Source organism: Lissotriton vulgaris, chromosome 2_1 (assembly GCF_964263255.1).
Source record: "Lissotriton vulgaris chromosome 2_1, aLisVul1.2, whole genome shotgun sequence".
In the NCBI taxonomy this organism is placed as follows: domain Eukaryota; kingdom Metazoa; phylum Chordata; class Amphibia; order Caudata; family Salamandridae; genus Lissotriton; species Lissotriton vulgaris.
In genome coordinates, this window is record NC_141687.1 from 176,941,313 (window position 1) to 176,961,969 (window position 20,657).

Sequence of the window (20,657 nt, forward strand, 5' to 3'; positions counted from 1 at the left end):
TCTCTTCTTACTGGCCTCCCCAAATCTCACCTGTCCCCACTTAAGTCTGTCTTCCATTCAGCAGCTCGTTTCATCTATGGGGCCAAAAGAAGCGATCACATCACACCGTTGTTATCCACCCTCCGCTGGCTTCCCTTCGAGGCTAGAGCTATCTACAAGACCGCTTGTATCACCCACAAAGCCTTGCACTCCTCCTCTCCCCGCTACCTGGTGAATAAACTGAAACTCTCTGGAGGCTCTAGACCTTCACGCAATGCCGAGAATCTACTGCTTGAACCTCCCACTTTCAAGAAGGAAAGAACAATGGCCCAATCCTTTTCAGGCAACGCAGTGAGAATCTGGAACTCGTTTCCGCCTGAGCTCCGGACCACCGCCTCCTCCCAGGCCTTCAAAAGGGACCTCAAAGTTCTCCTCCTCCAGAGACACCTCCAAAAGTAATTCACGTCCTCTTGCTATTCGGAGGAAGACTTCCCACTACTGATATTTTCTACTTTCCATGACCATGGGAGTGCCTTCCCAGTGTTTTCCTGTGGTGGGAGTGTCTGCCTTTTTGCAGTATTCTCCATGTACTTGTGTTCGGTGCCCTTTTGTAACATGCACACAACACTTTGCCCTTGTAACACACGGTTGCTACCTCTCACATGTTTTTACCTTTGATACTTGCACAAGTGCCACCTTGCCTACGTAACGCCTGTTCTTGTGCCTAGCACTTATTGCAGTATTATACCTCAAATTATACTCTGTTTTCTCTTATAACTGCCCACTTGTCACTTTTCCTCTTGTGCACTTTTGACTACCTCATGTATTTTTGGTTGTTCACAATTTTTACTACCTCAAGTATTTTGTTTGCTCACAATTGTCACTATTACCTTTACTACCTCATGTATTTTTGGTTGCTCACAATTTTTACTACCTCAAGTATTTTGTTTGCTCACAATTGTCATTATTACCTTTACTACCTCATGTATTTTTGGTTGCTCACAATTTTTACTACCTCATGTTTTTTGTTTGCTCACAATTGTCACTATTACCTTATGTAAGTAACGTATGTTTTAGTAATCTGCTCTTCTGTAATGTTTCTCATTATGTTTCATTTCTGTTCCTAATGTGAAGCGCTCTGACGCCTTCGGGTAAAGTCCGCGCTATATAAAAATGCATAAATAAATAAATAAATAAATAAATAAATCTCTTCCCAGCTCATGCCCTCATCCCTCCTCCCCCCTCTCGGTCGGCGTCCCCCGCACCCTCCTCCTCCCCCCTCTCTTTCCCAGGGATGCTGCGTCTGTTGGCCATCCTGCTCTCCTTTTCTGCCGTTCAGCAGATTCCAGCCCTCTCGCCCCTCCCTCCCTCCCTCCCCAGCACACCCCGTGCACACTCACGGAGGCAGGGACACCCCGAGCAGGGAGACCCCCGCCGCCGGACCCCCGATCCCCTGCCCAGCCTGGCCGGGGGCAGCCGGCTGCCGCATGAGGCTGATGTTGCTCTGCTGCACCTGGAGGGAAGAGCTGATGGGCGAGGAGGAAGGTGGGTGTCCGCCTGCGGGGAGGGTCCCAGGGTCCGCTGGGGGGTGAAAGTCAAACAGAGAGACGAGGAAGTGTGGGCGAGACGAGGAATACGGGGCAGAGGGAAGATGGGCACCGAAGGGCAACGAGGGTGTGCCCTGGGGTGGCGCATCGCAGGATGGGGTGTGCGTGGGGCTTTGAATGGGCATAAGGCGAACGGGGCAGGGGGGAATGTGGCTGCACAAGTGGGGTACATGGGCGTCTGTGAGGTGGAGGGGGCCCGTAAGAGGAGAACGTTTGTCCGTGAGGTAAAATGTGGAGGGGAGTGGAAGGCAGGGGGTGGGTGGGTGAACTGGAAGGTATCACTCCAGAGGACCAGGAGGTGGGTGGTAATAGAGAGATGGTGAGTGGCACTGGCGGAACGTTGGGTGTCTGTGAGGGTAAGGTGGGAGGATGTGAGGTGGAAGGCTTTCACCCATTAGGAGGACGTGTGCCCCTGAAGTGTAAGTTGAGTGTAGCGTATGTGTCCATGGGACCAGAGCTTCAAGGTGGATGGTCATGGGGGCAGAATGGTGTCATGAGGGTAGCATGGCGTGCTATCCATTCCGAGGGTGGGTGTACTGGAAGGAATGTGGGTGTTGAGAGGGTGAGAAGGCACATACCCCTCAGGTGCAGAGTGTGTGTGTGAGGAGGAATGTAGGCACTCATGGTAATACGCGACTGGGGGAGGAAGCGAGGTGCCCTAGGGAGGAAAGGGGTACCAAGAGAAGGAAGGTGAGCGTCTTTGGGGGACGCTGGAAGGTAAGAAAGCAGTCCCTGCCTGGATTAGGAAGGTAAAGTGTCTAGCGGAGGAAAGCATGACTCTTATGGAGGAAAGTTTGTGATCTTGGTAGGAGGCTGGAGAGTAATAGGGGATGGATGTCTGTGAGTGAATGGCTAGTGACTCAGGAGGAGGGTGGGAGTCAGTGGGTGGATAGGTGCTTATGAAGGAAAGTGGGGTCTAATGCTGACATTATGAGAAACCCACCTTTCTGCCCTCAACACCTTAGAAGATTCGTGTGGGTATTTAGGAGAGGCTGGTATGTTTCTTGGGAAGGAATGTGAATGTCTTGAGGAGAGTGGGACTCTGTAGAGGGGTGGGTGGGTGTCTGGGGAAGATGGTGGGTATCATTAACCCTTTCGCTGCTGATGACGAGCTCAGCTCGTCATCACCCACGGGTGTCGTGTGCTGATGACGAGCTGAGCTCGTCATAACTGCACCAAAATAGCAATTTGCAGCACAGCGCAAAAATCCCCGCAGCAGCCATGTGGTTTAGAAGACATTTGTCCATGGAAGGAAAGTCTCTGCTCAGGGTATTGACGATGGTTATGTATAACAGAAAGGTGTGTATTGAAGAAAAGATGAGGGTGCACATAAGAGGAGATTGAAATTCTTGGGGAGGACGGTAAGTGTTTTGGGGACCCTCAGAGAGAATTAAGGTGGCTGGTTAAGGTAGATGCTGGTCGTTAGTGGAAGTCAATGGGTCTTTAAGTAAGGGATGTGTATATTCAGGGTTGAGACAAAACAATCCCTAGCATATGCTCAATCTCTCTTGTAACATGAATTGTGTCAACAGTAGTGTCAGTTTCCGTCTTATTGTTTGTATTGTATTGTAGATCCATCAATCTCAGCCAACAAGTGTTTCGTCGCTGGTCGGGCACCAAATCCTGCGACTTCTTCAGGGCTAAGAAATTGTATATAACAAAAAAGTTTTTTTGCTATAACGCGGTTGCTTAACCGGTTTACATTCACTTCAACCTCGTGACTTCTGTGTGCTTCTCAATCCTTGTCAGATATCACAATTAATGATGCGGCATTAATCCGGGAAACCATGCACAACTGTAGCAAGTTATCATGCTTGATCACCAAGGAATAGATCCTTAAACATCTGAAGCATTTTTGAATAACAATATCATAATGTATATCAATCTGTTACACTACAAACAGTATATAATTGCCCTCATGGGACCCATCTCTAAACTAAGTTTTTGCACTAACAATTATCCCATGCATAAATCTTGAAGGAGCGCCCTGCCACATAAATCTGTATCTACATAGAGTGTGCCATCCACACTATGCCTGTGTATGTGTTGCATGCTCTCTATAGAAAGGCGGAAAAATAAAATATAAGAAATACCTGAATATGCAATACTTCATGCCTAATTCAAAAAAGTTCTGTTCCGAAGTAAATTTTATGTTGCATGGGTTAATATTCAGATGTTCAATGAACCCATTAAGTTTCTCAATCGTACCTGTACGCAACATTATGCAGTCATCAATAAAGAGCCCCCAGTATAGAATTGAATCGTTCCACATGGGAGAAGTGAATGTAAACCGGTTGAGCAACTGCGCTATAGCAAAAAAACTTTTTTGTTATGTACAATTTCTGAGCCCTGAAGAAGTCACAGGATTTGGTGCCCGACAAGCGACGAAACATGTGTTGGCTGAGATTGATGGATCTATAATAAAAAGAATAGTGCGGAAATGGACACTACTGTTGACACAATTTACGTTACAAGAGAAATTGAGCGTGTCCTGGGGATTATTTTGTCTTGATTAGGTGATCTTGGCCACATTACAGGCAGAGGGGTGGTTCTCTCTACCTTACAAGCACCGCACCACAGATTCGTAGCACTAGGATAGGGTGTATTTCCCGTAGGAACGCCACTACCCTGTCAACAAACCACCTTTCAACAACAAATTATATCTAGGGTTGGTAGGTTGCTGTGCAGGGTACACAGTGGGTGTCTTAAGAAAGAAAGTGAGTCTACGTGGAAGTGATACAGATGTCATGGGGAAAATATGTGTCTACGGGAGGACGGTGGCTGTTTAGAGGCGTGATGGGAATGTCCACGTTGAATGGGTGTTTACAAAGAAGGAAGGTGTATAAGGGAGGGATGAGGATGTCCGGCAGGGAGATAATGTCTCTTTAAGGCAGGTTGGTGGAGTGAGGGGAAAGGTGGGTGTCTATGAGTGGACGGTCAGTGTTCTTCGGAGGTGAGTGCTTGTGGGAAGATGGTGGTGCCTTTGTGGAAGATATGGTACATACAAGCACTTCACTAGGTCTGGCTTACCATTTCTGTAGCAAATGCGGAGGCGGTAGCTGTCTGTCAATGTTAGTTTCATTAAAAATGAGACTAACCTGTGTTGTCCTCACCAGTACCCGTCCTGTCACTAGTACGGTGGTGGGACAGCTACTCTCCAAGCACTCTTCAGATAAAACACATTATGTGCTCAATGTGGCAGGAACATCATGCCCAGCTGTTCAATGATGGTAACCCATTCTAACAAGGGCATCGGTTGTGCCTTCATTGGTGGATTTGCTAAATCTTTAGGATTTGTATTAGGTTACAAATGGTCTCCCATCTTCATATCAAAAATAATATCGCAAACAGCCAAGTACTAGTACTTCTAAGTCCTCTAGAGAGGCTTCTCTCAGTCGTGCATGTCTGAAATATTCCCATCTCCCTCTAAAGACTGCTCTCCATCTGACTTCTCACACCATCATTGGGGTTAGTAAATATATCTTACACCTCTTCTGATGTTCCGTGACTCCCTTCTGCTCACAGATGTTTGTATTCAGTTAATGTTGGGTTGTCTTGCCTACAAAGCACCGATCACTCATATCCAACTTCCAAGCAAGGCTTCAGAGGGAGATTCACGCCTTACGAGAAATATACCTTCCGGCAATGAAGCATCGCCTAAGGGCTAACACTCACACACAATCTGAGGGTTTCTACAGTGGTGTGAAAACATGCTGGAATGTGCCTTTTTTTTCTTCACCTGCAGCCATGTCTAATAAGACATGGCATCAGAGAAAGACATGGCGTTGGTATGGGGGTGAGTTTCCAAAGCACGCCTGTTTCAGATCCTGGAGTCAGGTAGCTTGCCTCTGGAGTTAGTGGGCGAGAGGTTTGCAGTGGGTTGATGAGGACAACTGCTGAGCTCTGACCATAGTCTGCAGGTATAGTCCAGGTATGACATCTTTACTCATTCTCTACATCGATCGATCATATTCAGTGCAGCGCTTTCTTAAACTGTTGAATGTGTGAATGTGGCTTGTGTATAGCGCTCGCAGCCGGAAGGCAACTCAGAGCTGTACAGACTCAAAGGCAAAGATGCAGTCAGAGTGACTGGTGAGTACCCGGGGTCTGAGAGTGGCGGGGGGCTGTTACTGTGTCATGGTGAAGTGTTGTTCTTCGTCTCAAGTTTGATGGTGTCCTGGCTGAAGGGTACCCTCCAATGGCTCCGTTTATAGTACTTTCTTAAGATAAGATAGTTTGTTTAGGATCTTCCTAGTGGGTTGAAGGTGTTCACAGCTTTGGCCCTTGCATGCCTATGGCTCCTCCCGCCCCATGTTTTTATCATTTGAACTTTTGTTGCTTGATGCCTGAGATTTGGACCAGCGCAGAGTCTTGGTTTCGGACATAGTATGGTTATTTTTCTGCAAATAGTATGGATCCTTGTTTCAGAATGTCTTCTCCATGGTGGGTAAGAACTGGAACTGGACACTTAAAGCCAGTGGCTGCGATTGGAAAGTTTTCAATGGTGGCTTGATGTGATCCAGTTTTTTTCAAGTTGAGGCCAAGTCCCACTCTCTAGTTCTTTGCGAGGATGTGTGCACAACAAAACAGTATTCCTGATGTGCTATCAATAGGGATTTAGTTACCTGCACTTTGTGGCTTATTTGTTAAGTGAACAGATTGCTTAAAACCCAGATACCTAGAAATTGGTGCCACTCATTTCTGCATTTACTTGTGGAGTGAAGTTGTGATCCAGTTCAAATATCACTCCCTAGTTTCTGACTATTTGCATTGAGGCAGGATAATTTCTGGGGAACAGGGTGTTCCAATAGGACTGCACACCCTGCAATGATGCTCATCTTCCATCGAGGCAGAGGAAGCCCTACCTCCTCCAGTGATACGCCTGATCACCACTCCCCGTCAGGACCGCCTGCAGATCTTCAAGTCTGGAAGAGTGGCTCCAGATATCCCTGCATGAAATGGTGGTTCAGGGACTCCCGCCCTGCAATGCTACTCACAGCTCTTGGGCCTGGTGGCATAGATCATGGTTCCTGATCCCCTATTTGGAATTCTGGTTCCTAGTCACTTCTGATGAATGCAGGTCCTTAGATCAATCTGTCTGCAGCGCTTCGGTCTGGTGGTATCCATGAAGTTTCCAGACCCAGGTGTTGAATGCTAGTTTTAGATCCCTGCAGGAATGCGTTTTCCGTTTTTTCTGTATTGGGCTCAGATCCTGATAGTTCCCCTATTCCTGGATCACATGTTTGTTGGTAGGGTTCTAAGTACTCGATCACGTAAGACAGATTCGGTTCTCAATGCTTGCGACACCAGGCCTTACAGTTCTCTCAACGTGGAGTTACCTCTGATTTAGTTGGCCTGCTGGGAGTGGCTTTGGTTTGCATTTAGATTTTGAGGGTTGATTCATGTTGAAGTGTCCAACCCCACGCACAGCTGATTCAGTTCTCAGCGCAAGCACCATTCTTGTTTCATGCATGGCTGGTGTGGGACTGGTGTAGGATTCAGTGACTAGTCTGTGTGAGAGACAGGATCAGAGCAATGCACTACCCATGTGTCCAGGTCTGTTCTGTACACTAGTTGATTCAGGTTTAATGAGGTGTTTACCTGGGACTGGCTCCTGCCTCCTCCTCTTCTGCTGTGGTGCTGCTTGTGATCCAGAGGACCATGCTCAGAACATGTTTCTAGGCACAACTGATGCCAGCTGTGAAGCAGGTGCCAGGGCTGTCCACTGCTGGACCCCGCACCGTGGCACAGCTCTGTCTCCACTTGTACCTTGCTTGCAGGTCAGTGCTGGCCCAGGGACAGAATTCATCAGAGCGCCTGCCGGCTGCCAGCCTCCGCTGTGACATAATTCCTGGCTGGCATTGAGAGAAACTTGGACTGTACCAGCAGTGATGAGGAGGAGGGCGCTTAGAGGCTCAGGAAGCTGCATAGACAGTCACCATGGTGGGAGGACGAGGCGGCTGCAGGCAGGTAGCATAGTCAGCAGAAGGCTGAGGCTCCCTCTTCAGCATCAGTGACTGGTGGCTGCTGAGTGGGTACCAATGGCAGTTGAGCAACCAGGTGTTTGGTTGCGAGAAATATACTGGGTGCCTTCATCCACACCGGACGGCCACAAGATACATAACATTGCGAACATCTGGGAGCGCTGTGCAAAGCAGCTCATGTCTTTGATGGGAGCTTTCTGTTTTTAAGATAATTTCTTAAGTGTCAAAATGGGTTGCTCTCAGCTGTGCATTTGGGGGTGCACGGTTTTCATGGTGGGAGCCACTGATCAACTTGATAAAAAGTAAGTGCCAGGCCCTTTTCGGGAGGACACTGCAGCCTGCATCACCCACTGCCTCTGTCAGCGCTGCCAGTGATAGTACCAGCACACCTACTAACCATTACACCCTGCAAGTAGGACAACTCAGACTAATGCAGGCCACCCAAAGCTATTACAATGGCTTGGGCAGCAGGGATTTGTCATTTTGATTGTATACTGAATTCTAAAAGAGCTGTTGTTATACTCAGTTCATAACTTTACAGACAGTGCCACCATATGGCAAAAGTGCCGGTGTTGATAATAATTGAGTGGTGGTGGCCAAGCCCCGGAAACCACCTGCTCATATTAAGCACTGGCCAGGTCAATGAGCTGCTTCCTTCCTGCTTTCAGCTCCCTCTGCTCCTCTGCTCCTCCCCCTCTCCAGTCATTGTGCCTTTGTTTGCGATTCTCTCCACTGTTTCAGTGCTTCCATGATGTTTTTGTATCTGTTTTGATTTTAAGTGATACGTGTATGAGGTAACCTTTCACTATATTTTATTGCATATAGGGGAATGTTGATTTGACATGGTGTAATCTTGTAACTTTGTTGTGCGAACTTCTCAATAAAGGTCTTTGAAAATCAAAAAATATATTTATATATTAAGCATTGGCTGGGAGCTTGAGTTATGTTTTTTGTAACCAGCTGTGTCTGGTCAATTTCGGAGGGGGTGAGGGAGAGCTGGAATATGTTTATTATGTGCAAAATAAAAAATAACTGCTCCTTAAAGTTATTTCAGAAGTTTTTTATTATAACATACTCTCTCCAACTTCTATACAACCAATTCCCGCTACCCAGCATACCACAAAGCGGCAGTGGTAGACGTAGCCATGGCCTTTAGCCAGGTCTGAGCCCTATTTTCCGTGTGTCCCACTCTGATCTTTGCTGTGAGCTGGAGTTGTTAGCCACAGAACCATTCTTATGGCTAGGGCAATCAGAGGTTGAGGATGTGGATTCTTACATATAAGTCCTGAGAAGATTAGCAGCGGACTGCAGGTTTGAAAATTTCACAGACCAACTTATCAGAGACCAATTTGTTTGTCACTGTAAGGATAAAAACATTAGACAAAAATTACTTACAATGGGTGACCCTTCTTTGGATGAGACCATAAAAATAGCTAAGAGTGTTGAAATCTCTATGGTCTCTTTGAAAGAGTTGGAAGAGAAACCTGTTAATGCTATTAACCTCAATTCAGGTGCTAATGTTAAATCTTCTAAAAAACATGGCAAGTTGTATTCTAACAAAGAGTCAAATTCAGTTAAAAAGCTTGATACACAATATTGTCTAAGGTGTGGAAATTCTCCTCATGCAAAAGGTTCGCGTTGTCCAGCATCAAATTTCACTTGAAATTATTGCAAAAAGGTTGGACACTTTGCAAAAATTTGCTTAAAACTTAAAGGTCAGAAAAACTTCAAGAAACCCACTGTTTGTATGATTGATTCAGAATCTTCTTCTGATTCTGAAGTGGTTTCTGTAGTTAACGATCTTACTTCTAGTGAGGTCATAGAAGGTGATCCCAAAGATTGCGTTGATCCTATAGTAGATATTTCTGTTGGTTCCAAATGTGTCAAGTTAGTGGTTGATTCCGGTGCAAAGATTACTATGATTACCGAGAAACTTTTAATTAAACATGGGAAGGGTCACAACCTCTTCTCCCTCCTGACAGATCTCCGGTGTCATATGAAGGTCTGAAGATTGATCTTCTTGGTTTTTTTGAAGAAGAAATCTGTTTTAATGGAAGAAGAATAAGAGGGAAAATCTATGTTGCTATCACGGGGCTTAATATTTTAGGATGGTTTCACCAAGGACTCTTTGGTATGATCCTTAAACCTGGAACCAAGGAACAAGTTCTTGTTGTAGGATGTTCTGATGAAGTCCAGGCCCTTCAAGATGAATTTCCTTCTGTTTTTAATTATAGGCTTGGGAAAATTAAAGGTTTTAAGCATAGAATTATTGTTAAGGATGGAGCACAGCCTGTAAAACATAAACTCAGAGGTGTACCTTATAGTGTCAGGGAAGACTTAGAGAAAGAACTAAGACAACTTTGTGATAATGGTGTTATTGAGCCAACAGAGTCTTCACTATAGCTTTCTCCTTTAGTGGTGACTAGGAAGAGGTGTGGAAAACTCAGAGTTTGTGTCGACTTAATGCCCCTAAATAAGGAGATTTGGGTTGACTCACACCCTCTCCCTAAAATAAAATACATGATCTTTTTGCATCTACCAAGGGTGCTAAGTTTTTCACAAAACTTGACCTGGCCAGCGCTTATCACCAGGTTGAGTTGCACCCGGAGTCACATCATCTCACTGCCTTCATCTCTCCTCTGCGTACGTTCCAATATCGACGAATGCCTTTTGGGTTGGCATCTACCACGTCGGTATTTCAACGGGTCATGAACAACATCCTCAAAGGAGTGGATGGGGTTTTGGTTTTTCAAGATGACATGCTCTTTTTTGCAGAAGATATTGTTTAACATGGCCGTATTGTACACAAAGTGCTTCGTTTATTTCAGGAACATGGTGTCGTTCTTAAGCTGGAAAAATGTAAGTTTTTTTGCACTGAGGTTGAGTACTTGGGTCATATTGTCACCCAAGACGATATCAAACCCAGGCCCAGGCTTCTAGAAGCAATTTCCAAAGCTGTTGCTCCCACAGATAAAACTGGAGTCAAGTCTCTTTTGGGATTGTGTGAGTACTACTCCAGATTTATTCCACATTATGCTTCCATTGTTCGCCCCATTAGCAATCTCTTAAAGAAGGGTACTAAGTTTGAGTGGAATAATGAATGTGTTTTGACGTTCCAAGAGGTCAACACTCTTTTTAGTGAGAGTTCAGTACTCAAACCTTTTGACCCGAGTTTGCCTTGTTGTTTAACTGTTGACGCTAGTCAAATGGGTTTAGGGGCTACACTAACGCAAGTTGAGAATGGAGTTGAGAGAACAATTGGGTTTGCTTCTAGAGTTTTGAGATCACCAGAGTCACTATGTGTGGGGAAAACGTTTCTTACTTCAAACTGACCATAAACCATTAGTAAATATCTTAGGTGGAGCTCTTGCTAAATGTTGTACTCCTAGAATAATGAGAATGGTTAGTAGATTACTTCAATATCAATTTGATGTCAAACACATTTCAGGAGGCAAGAATGGCAGAGCAGATTTTTTCTCTCGGTTTCCGTGTACAGACTCCCATGAGGAAGATGTCACTTTTTCAGATCTCATCAATGAGGATTGTGAAGATTGTTTTGTAGTGGGTGTGGACATTCCTGAGTTAAGGTTTTGTTCTGAGGAAGAGTGAAAGTTAGCTTTTGCTAAGGATTGTGTCCTTCAAGATGTTTGTAAGTTCATTTGTTGTGGATGGCCCAGGGAAAAGGTTTTGTCTCCTGCTCTTCAACCATTTTCTAAAATTCAAGATGAGTTATCTGTGGAGGATGATATTTTAATCCGCAATGACAAATGTATTCCTCCACATTCATTCAGAAAAGGGATCATTGTTAGAGCCCATGAAGGACATTTGGGTGCATCGTTTACCAAGCGACGCATCCGTGACACGTTCTGGTGGCCGGGAATGGACTCGGAGGTTGATGAATTTGTTTTGGATTGTGACATTTGTAAGTCTGCTGATAAGTGTCTCAAGACTTCTCTTCCTCCTCTCATTCCAGTAGAGTGCCCTGAACGTCTCTGGATGAAGGTTGGAATAGATGTGATGGGACCTTATGGTACTTTAAGTGGGAGTTCAAAATTCATTCTTGTTCTGCTTGATTATGCATCTAAAGCCTGAATTCAAATTAGTTAGAGAAGCTGACACAAAAACTATTATAGAATTTTTAGGGCAAGTTTGGTCTAGAGAAGGTTTTCCGGAGATGCTTGTCTCTGACAACGGTAAGCAATTTATAAGTAAAGATTTTGAATCCATTTTGTCTACTCATGGTGTAAAACACATTAAAAGTTCGCTTTATCACCCTCAAGGGAATGGACTTGTTGAGAGGATGAATCGAGTTGTAGGGGATAGTGTGAAATGGGCGAAAGCTTGTAACAAAGATGTTGTAAAATCCCTTAACAGCATGATTTGGTTTTATAGAACCACCCCACATTCCTCAACGAAAGTGTCTCCTTTTGAATTGATGAGGGGAAGAAAGGCTATTACCTCTTTCCGTCCAGGGTGGATGTTCAAGTGGCTCAACACCGAGTCTGATGTGCAAAAATTAATGTATTTTGTAAGAGAAAACTCATCTGCCACCCACACCAAGCAAAAACTTTGTTTTGATTCTAAGAGGGGAACTAAAATGTCCACATTGAAGGTTGGTGACACTGTCAAAATAAGGAAATCTGTTAATGTCAACAAAGGTGAAAGTAAATTTGGTCCACCTGTCACAGTTGTTAAAATCGTAGGAAATGCAGTTCAAGTGGACAGTGGTTGTTGGTGGAATTTGAATAAAGTAGCTAAAATTCAATCTGTTGGTCAAGTGTCATCAAGCAAGGTTAAGTCCAATGTTGATCTTAATATGAGAAATGGACCTGAAACTTGCAGGAAAAGTTTAAGGACCATTGTTAAATCTGCAAGGTTTAGGTAATGTAGTATAGTTATGTTTTATTTTTCTTTGTTACATTGATATTGTTTAATCTGTAAAATTCTAGTTATAAGACATTGTTATGTTCATGTATTTTTTTATATGTTAGTTTTTTTGTTATATTGAGAAGGGAGGTAATGTAGTAATCTGTATTTTAGCTATGATTATTTATTATGTAGTGTTTCTTTAAGAACAGTCATGGTTGCTCCTTAGATACATTAGAATGTACATGATGCATTCTTGAGATGATATCCGTTGAAACTGGTTGGAGTAAAGCTGGCTCATCATCCATGTAACTATGAAATAAACCTCTCAAGACATCCTATGTATCCAGTTTCGTTACTACAGCCTGCATCCAACATCCTTAGCCTCTAACCTCCAACCTCCGCAGGGCATGACATTGGACCTGTACAGTGGAGGTAGACTAAGGAGCCTGGCTCTGCTCCGAACCTGCCGTGCATCCAACCCCGCAGCGCCCCTATCATCCAACCTTCCACATGCCCAATCCCTGCTGCCTTTAGCTGTGTGAAGGGTCAGGGCCGGCTTTAGCACTGGTGCGACATTGTTTCTTGGTGCCCCAATGACCATCCGCCACAGATTCCCAAACTGCCACCCTTTAACAGTGCCCTCAAGTCTCCATAACCACTCTCTCTCTCTCAGATGCATTTAATTTGTTTTAAAGCTGCACTCATACCAGTGTAGGGTGTCAGAGCACTTTACATCACACACACTATACAGAGACTATCAATCAAAGTTATGAACATCAGTGTATAGGAAATGTTACTTAAGACAGAGGGCTACAAGGTCACATGTCATCCATACTGGTCGACAATATAGTTTAATAGAATAGAGCTTGTTTGGACAAGCACAAACTCAGAATTTAAAACATAACACTGTGGCCTAGCAATGGGGGCGGGGGTGTTCCGCCCCAGGTGACACAGGTTTTGGAGGCAGCCCCCCCCCACTCTTACATGCAGCCGCCGCGTGGGGACAAACGCAGGGACCGCCACGGCAGCCTAAGGTCTAGCTACGCCCTTGACGTAACACCATGGTTGGGGGTTCTATTTAATAAACAGAATTGATTTATATCCAAAGGAACCCCTTTTCCAACATTAGGATACCAAAAGACTGGGGAACTAATCCTTAAAAAAAATTGTATATACTGTATCAATCAATCAATCAGGAGTTTGTTAAAGCGCGACTACTCACCTGTAAGGGTCTCAAGGCGCTAGGGGTGGGGGGGGGTGGGGTGTTGCAGGTTCCATTCCATCAAGGAGGGGGTCTGTCGAAGAGCCAGGTTTTGAGGTTTCTTGCGAAGATGGGGAGCGATGTTGTCTGTCTGAGGTGGAGCGGAAGGGCGTTCCATGCTTTGGCCGCGAGGAAGGAGAAGGAGCGGCCTCCCGATCTGGTCTTTCTGGTGCGGGGGACCACGGCGTAGGAAAGCTGGGCTGATCGTAGGGTCCTTTGGGGTGCGTGGAATTTGAGTCGGCTGTTCAGGTATGCTGGTCCGGTGCCGTGGAGGGCCTTGTGTGCGTGGGTGAGCATCTTAAAGGTGATTCTCGCCTCGACGGGGAGCCAGTGGAGTGTGCGCAGGTGCTGGGAGATGTGGCAGTGTTTTGGCAGGTTGAGGACCAGTCTTGCGGCGGCGTTCTGGATGTTCTGTAGCTTGCGGATGAGGTTTTTGTTTATTCCGGCGTAGAGTGCGTTGCCGTAGTCGAGTCTGCTGGTGACCAGGGCGTGAGTGACTGTCTTTCGGTGTTCGAGGGGGATCCATTTGAAGGTCTTACGAAGGAGGCGGAGGGTGTGGAAGCAGGAAGATGAGACAGAGTTGATCTGGCGGTCCATTTTGAGCTCGGAGTCCAGGATGATTCCCAGGTTGCGTGCGTGGTCTGTGGGGGTTGGCGGGTTTCCGAGGGCGGTGGGCCACCAGGTGTCGCTCCAGGCGTCGGGGTTTGGGCCCATGATGAGTACATTCACAAATACTGTTGCAGGGTTAGCCACACCTGGCATAGACGCGCTTACAATGCTGTATATGTGGTTACCCTCTTGCTGGTTAGAAATAATCCTAACCTCTAATCTCTAATCTATACCTTGTAGTTGGAATGCAGCTGTTTGATGATGGTTTATAGCTCACTGTTCTATGTTAGGATGTTGTTCAAGTAACAAAAGATCTCTCACACTAAAGCAGTAAGAAACCCACTGACCTATTTACATTATATGCACTTAGTGATCTGCAAGTTACAAGTTCTTTGCAGCAGGCACATTAACCCACTGCGCTATCTTACCACGAGTCAACACTTCCACTAGACAAACCTCCGATCTCTCCCCAGGAAGAACATTAGTTACCGGAGTTATCTTGGCATTTTTATTCTTGCTGGAGGCCAGGTGCTTGAAAACACGACGCAGTGACCCAAAGCCAAGGCCCGCGGCGGCGCACCAGGCGCGCGGCCCTAGAGGCGGCACTGCTAGGGTACCTGGGTGCCGGCTGTGTACTGCCCTCCTGCCACTGCCTTCAGCAGGTCAGAGAGCGCCCTAGGTACGAGACCCTCCCTGCACCAGCCTCGGTGTCACAACAACCACTTAGGCATGGCCATTGGTAGTGCGCCAGTCCCCACTGCTCCCCGCCTTTTACATATGTATAATGGTTTCTTATACAGCTGCTGTGTTTTTTCAAGACACGGATCAAAAAACTCCTAATCGCCTGAATGCCTTGAAGGTTTGGGTACAACATGCATCTATCTCTGCGTCCTCGAAGGTGGTGCTAAAGGGGCCAGGGCGTTAAAGGGCCCCCTCTGCAGCGGCGCCGAGAGCTTGTGCAGGAGCATACATGTGTCCTAGCAGCCTCGGGGGTGGAACGAGGGGGAGCAGCTGGGGAACCTCCCCCACCCCCGCCATGACACACACACTTTGTTCGCCGCTGCGCCCCCGCGCAGGGAGTGGATGAAGTTTGACCGTCCCCAGGGCTGCAGTGGACAGCAGGAGGCTTCCGGCTGCAGCGCAGGGCAGCGCCGGTGCCAAGACAGAGACGTGTCTTGCAGAGACAGCAAACCATGCGTCAAGCCTGGGCATGGGCACCGGAGCCACAATCTTCTGTGGCGGGTGCGTGCCAAGGTTATGAGAGGGCACTGCCCGTTTAGGACAGTTATGACCCGTCATACAGAGGGCTGGGGGCGGGGCAGATCGCAGTGCATTTTAGTGAGTAGGGAGTGTGAAGGTGCTGACGTCATGCAGGCTTCGCTGGTGCTGATGCTGAGGCCGGATGCCAGGCATCGGCGCCCTGCAGTCCTTGGCGGATGAGCGGTCTCGGGAGGCCCTTCTTGTACCGACCCTCTCAGGGACATCCGAAGCGAGGAGAGCGCTCTGACATCAGTCCTGTCCCACAGATTAATGACGCAATACTGGCTGAACTCAATGGCACAACACAATCCAGTGCATTTATACAACGGCAGACGCCCTGCAGGTTATAATGCTTTAGACAAGGTTTGTGCCACACATGCTCGGGCCTCAGACCTTAGACCTTCTTCGGGCACAGACATCCCTCATGCACAGCTCGAAACCTCGGACAGCACAGCCTCCTAGAGGGAACAGATACCCCCCAGACACCGACACCTCAAGCCACAGGCAGCAGAGCGCCACCCTTCAGGCACCAACACCTCAGGCTTTAGAGGGCACAGGCATCCCTTGGGCACTCACAGGTCAAGCCTCGGACACCAAAGCTGCCTTCAGGGCACAGACATCCCTCAGGCATACACAGCTCAAGCCTCAGGCAGCTGAGCTGCTCCTCCTCACAGTCCCAGCCACAGACAGCATGCCTGCTACCTATTCGTTAGCCTGTGTGGACTTTCCTTCCTCTTCTTGTGTGTGTCTCACCCCTGGAGCGTGGATGCATTACTTGTGCCCTTCCATAGCTCTTTTTTCAGGCGCTTTTTTTTCTCTTTGTTGATGCACTCTACAAGAGCGCACGTGTTTTCCAGCTGTCTCCCTAGTGTGCTGCCCCCCCCACCCCCTGCGCTCCGTGTTGCACTCTCTCTTGCCTGTGTGCTTCTCCCCTGCCCTCTTCTGTTGCTCTTTCAACTATTTACTTTTCCTCCCCTGCTCCACATTCCTCCCTCTCCACTCCCGCATTCTTCTTGCTGTTTCCCTCCATCCTTGCCTGTGTTCCTTCCCTCCTGTTGCTTCCCCCCCACCCATCCTCCTTGGTTCTTCTCCCGCCTTCCATATTGCTTCCTCCACCCCTCCCATGTTGCTGTCTCTCACCCATGTTCCTCCCTTTGCTCCTGACTCCCAGAGAAGCTGAGGATATTTGGATCTGCTCCACCAGGGAGCACATGACCCGCATGACTTTTAGACCAACTTCGCCAAGGAATACATTCTGTAGCTCCCCCTCTAAAGGGGTGCGGTGTCACAGCACGGGGTTCGTGAAATAGTCACATACCGCTCCACACTGAAGCGTAAAAGGCCATTTTGTTAGGACAGGTTTTGCAGTATATTGTTAACTTCAATGTAACTTTACATAAATGTCAACTTCAAAACATCAAAAACCCTAAATGTATACTAACCTTTCACACCCCCACTTCTTCATACCCCTCCTACATTCTTCCACTTGTCCTTACATTCCCTCAGTCTTTCTCTCACTTACCCTACCAAACATCCTTCAATGCAGCCTCCTTGTTCTGTTCCAAAGCCCCACACATCGTCTTCCCCTCCCCTAAGTCCCCACCTACTCCCCCAAGGGGTGACTTCGTCCCACCTGACTCACCATTCCCCCAAACTGCTGCCACCCAGGAAGAACCTCGTAGGGCAGTTTCCTGCCCATCTGCCTCCTCTGGCACACTTTTAGCCTCCGTGCTCATATACACCTCTGCACCCAATACTTTCATTCCAAAGCTTCCCCACCATATCCGGCCTTTCCATCTGGTAGTACACATTCCCAAACTGAGAGAAATGCACTCCATCAGTGAGAAACAAGAACTGATCCTCTTCCTTCATGCCACTGTGAGATAGTACCTTAGTGTTCATTGCCATACAAAAAACCCTCAGTGCTCTGTTGAGCTTCCGCCTGGTTTTATCAATGGCTGAGTGTTTCAAAGCACCCCCCTCCATTGTCTTCTAGGCACAAACTCCACCCACACTATTCACACCCCTTGCAAGCTTCCTCTTAATCCGTTGCAGAACCTCCTTCATGTGTTGTAGCGGTGTCATACCAGACAACCTAACCAAATAGTTTTCACCCAAATGTATAAGCAACATGTCCGGGCACCTCCTTTGGGGAACCAGGCTTTCTAGAAATGGCAAAATGTTGTCCCATCACATCCTGATCCTGTCCCACCATGTCACCTCAGACCTGCCACCGGTAGTCCAAGGCTCTGACCATAACTGCTGATCTGCATACTTAGCTGTCCATCTCACAAATGAATGTCCTACAATCCTTGTCACCAACGCACTCATCCATGGGCCGTTCACACACCCTAGGGCAGGGGTCTTCAAACTGTGGGGCGCGACCTCCAGGGGGGCCGTGGAGCGATGCAAAGGGGGTCGTGCCATCACAGTGTCACTTCTGCCCTGGCCTCCAGGGCTTCAGTCCCCCTCCTCCCCTATCCTGTGTCTCAGCCCGGGCTGCTGCAGTGCAGCTCACACTCCTGGGGCCTTGGCTGGGCAGTGTCTTATCTCCGGCTGAGTTTTTCACAGGTCTTTAAAGACCATTAGCATATTTACATGCCTTTGTTAACTGGTTACCAAAGCTTAGTTTTTTATGGTTCCAGTACCCCCTGGTCCCCCACTCTGCCTATTCCTTGCATTTGTATTTTTACAAGTACTGCTGTAGTGTGAGAATGCATTTAATGAAAAGAAATATAAAGTTGTGTTGCCAAAAGAAACATGCCTGCTATGTGTTGTTTAAAGATCCTGCAGAGACCTGCTCTTGACACTAAATTGAGTTATAAATAAAAAAGTATGTCTTAATTAGTAATGTGACTTTTTTGTCTTTATTTTCTTTAATTATTAGTCATGGATCATTGAGGCATCCCTAGAACACAATTAAAAGTGCTTTCTATTTATATTTGCTGTTCTAAGTATTCACAGATAAGTGCTAAAAATACAGTTAGGTGACTGCTTATTTCTGGGCCATCACAATAATGAGCTGGTAACCCTAATCATTAGACTGGAAGTTTGTTGCAGGATCAGCACATTATTTATTTCCTCCACCCTCAAACCCTGATTAATGCCATTATAGCAACAGTTTAACTTATATCTGAAACCCTACGCTTCAAGTTTCTGGGAATGCACCCTGCTTTCAAATTACTCACTTATTCTCGCCTTCACTTTCACGTTCACCCTGCACTCCCAGCGATCACAATGCACTCACACTGATCACCATGCACTCACACTATTCACCCGCTCACCCTGCACTCACACTGATCACCATGCACTCACACTGATCACCATGCACTCATAGCGATCACCATGCACTCACACTGATCACCATGCACTCACAACATTCACCCGCTCACCCTGCCCTCACAGTGATCACTCTGCACTAAAAATTTGCTTGCATTGTTCACTCTGTACCTCACCCTGCAGTCACACGAGCACACTTCTCACCCTGCACTCATGTGACACTCCACTCACCTGTCCCCCCCTTACTGCTCAATCTGTAACTCACTCAAATAAGGCCATCACTAACCATGCACTAATTCGTCCCACTCTGCACTTACAGCCGAACCCAAATTCATATGGTCATCTTACTCACCCTGCAGTCACTCCTTTTACCATACTTTCACATTGTTGCATTGCTCACCGTGCAGTCACATGGGCACTCTTGTCACCCACACAGTGCAGAAGGTTAAAGTGCCGGGTACAAAGAAGATGTACCATGCACATCACAGAACTGAGTGGGAGTAAACTATGAGTAGCGCTATAAAAAAATGAAATGTTTGTCAGACAGGTGCTATAGAGAGATGAGGTGTATTGTTGGTGAGTGGTAGTGAGGGAATTCATGTAGAAGGTGGAAAGACTGTTGCACTGTGTGCGACCAGTGCTCGGACAAGCCCTGGCTGGGAGTGTTAACCCCCCCCCCCCCCCCCGAAGTTCGGGTCTAGTGGTTCCCCTGATTCTGCCTATTATTTACATTTGTAGTGCGCTACTGTTACCAAAAGGTGTCCTGGGGCTAATAACCATCTGCCTGCAATGTGAGAGAGGGATCCGGGTTTGGGAGAGGAGAGAAGAGAGGGATGTAAGGAAGGGGGTGAGAGGAAAGGGGCATGGGTAAACTGTTTAACTCTGCACAAGACTGCCACGGTTTGAATGCACCCTTGCTGCTCCCGGCCATGGACAGTGAGCTTCTAATGTGGCAGCGCGTATTCCTGCGGATTGGGAGGCCCTTCACAGAGGTTGACTAGACATCTTTCTGATGTTAATTGCTGTATTTTGGTTATAAACTGGTAGTGATGGGGTGAAATCTTTCCTCAGTATTACTGTGTTTAAAAACATTCTAAATAATAAAGCAATGCTATCCCAAAATACGCAGCATCACAGAACATTATTTACATTTTCTATTCACACAATTTAGTGAAGCATGTCGCATAATTTGGTCCTCACCTTCCTCATAACCTAGATGTTTAGAAATTTTTGTCAGGAGGGGGTCCTTACGCTTGACAATGTTGACAGGGGGGTCTCTGCATGCAAAAGTTTGAAGACCTCTGTCCGAGAGTCAAAAATAAATATTAGTCTGGATCCGCACACCCTTTACCCCATAGCCCCAAGAACCCCCCTCACTTTTGCACGTAGGGCCGACAGCATCTAAATCTTCAACGACCTATCCTCCTAATATGCCTCCAATCCCACCCCAACTGTGCTGCAGTCGTGGCCGACCCAATCCTGAATGAATGCATGCCGAACCTGGCTGGTTCCATGCCCTCTTCAGTGCCAAGCTGAATACTGATAACAGACGGAAAGCCATAATCTTCCGTCCCCAATCACGGCAGAAAATCTATTATGTTAATAAATTTTAAAAGCGCACAAATACCCCAAAATTTTCCTTGCGCTATATCAGAAACATTATCAGACAGGAAAAAATAAACATGTGACCCTAATTTGTTAGTGGCCAGAGAGAAACAGCCAAGTCTTTAATTGTTTTCTAAAACTAAGCAAATTGGGCTGCTCTCTGAGATAATCCGGGAGTGTGTTCCACCGTTTACAGGTAGTGTG

General features: G+C 46.8%; 1 protein-coding gene across 1 annotated transcript in view; it reads left to right on the plus strand.

Moving 5' to 3' along the window:
* The first annotated feature begins 1,344 nt into the window (after positions 1–1,344).
* Positions 1,345–20,657, plus strand: part of LIMK1 (LIM domain kinase 1) — a 273,836-nt gene continuing 254,523 nt past the window's right edge. Inside the window, exon 1 of the mRNA XM_086954687.1 lies at positions 1,345–1,524. Coding sequence (XP_086810813.1) covers positions 1,467–1,524 — 58 coding nt within the window. The 5' untranslated portion in view covers positions 1,345–1,466. The remainder of the gene's footprint in view (positions 1,525–20,657) is intronic.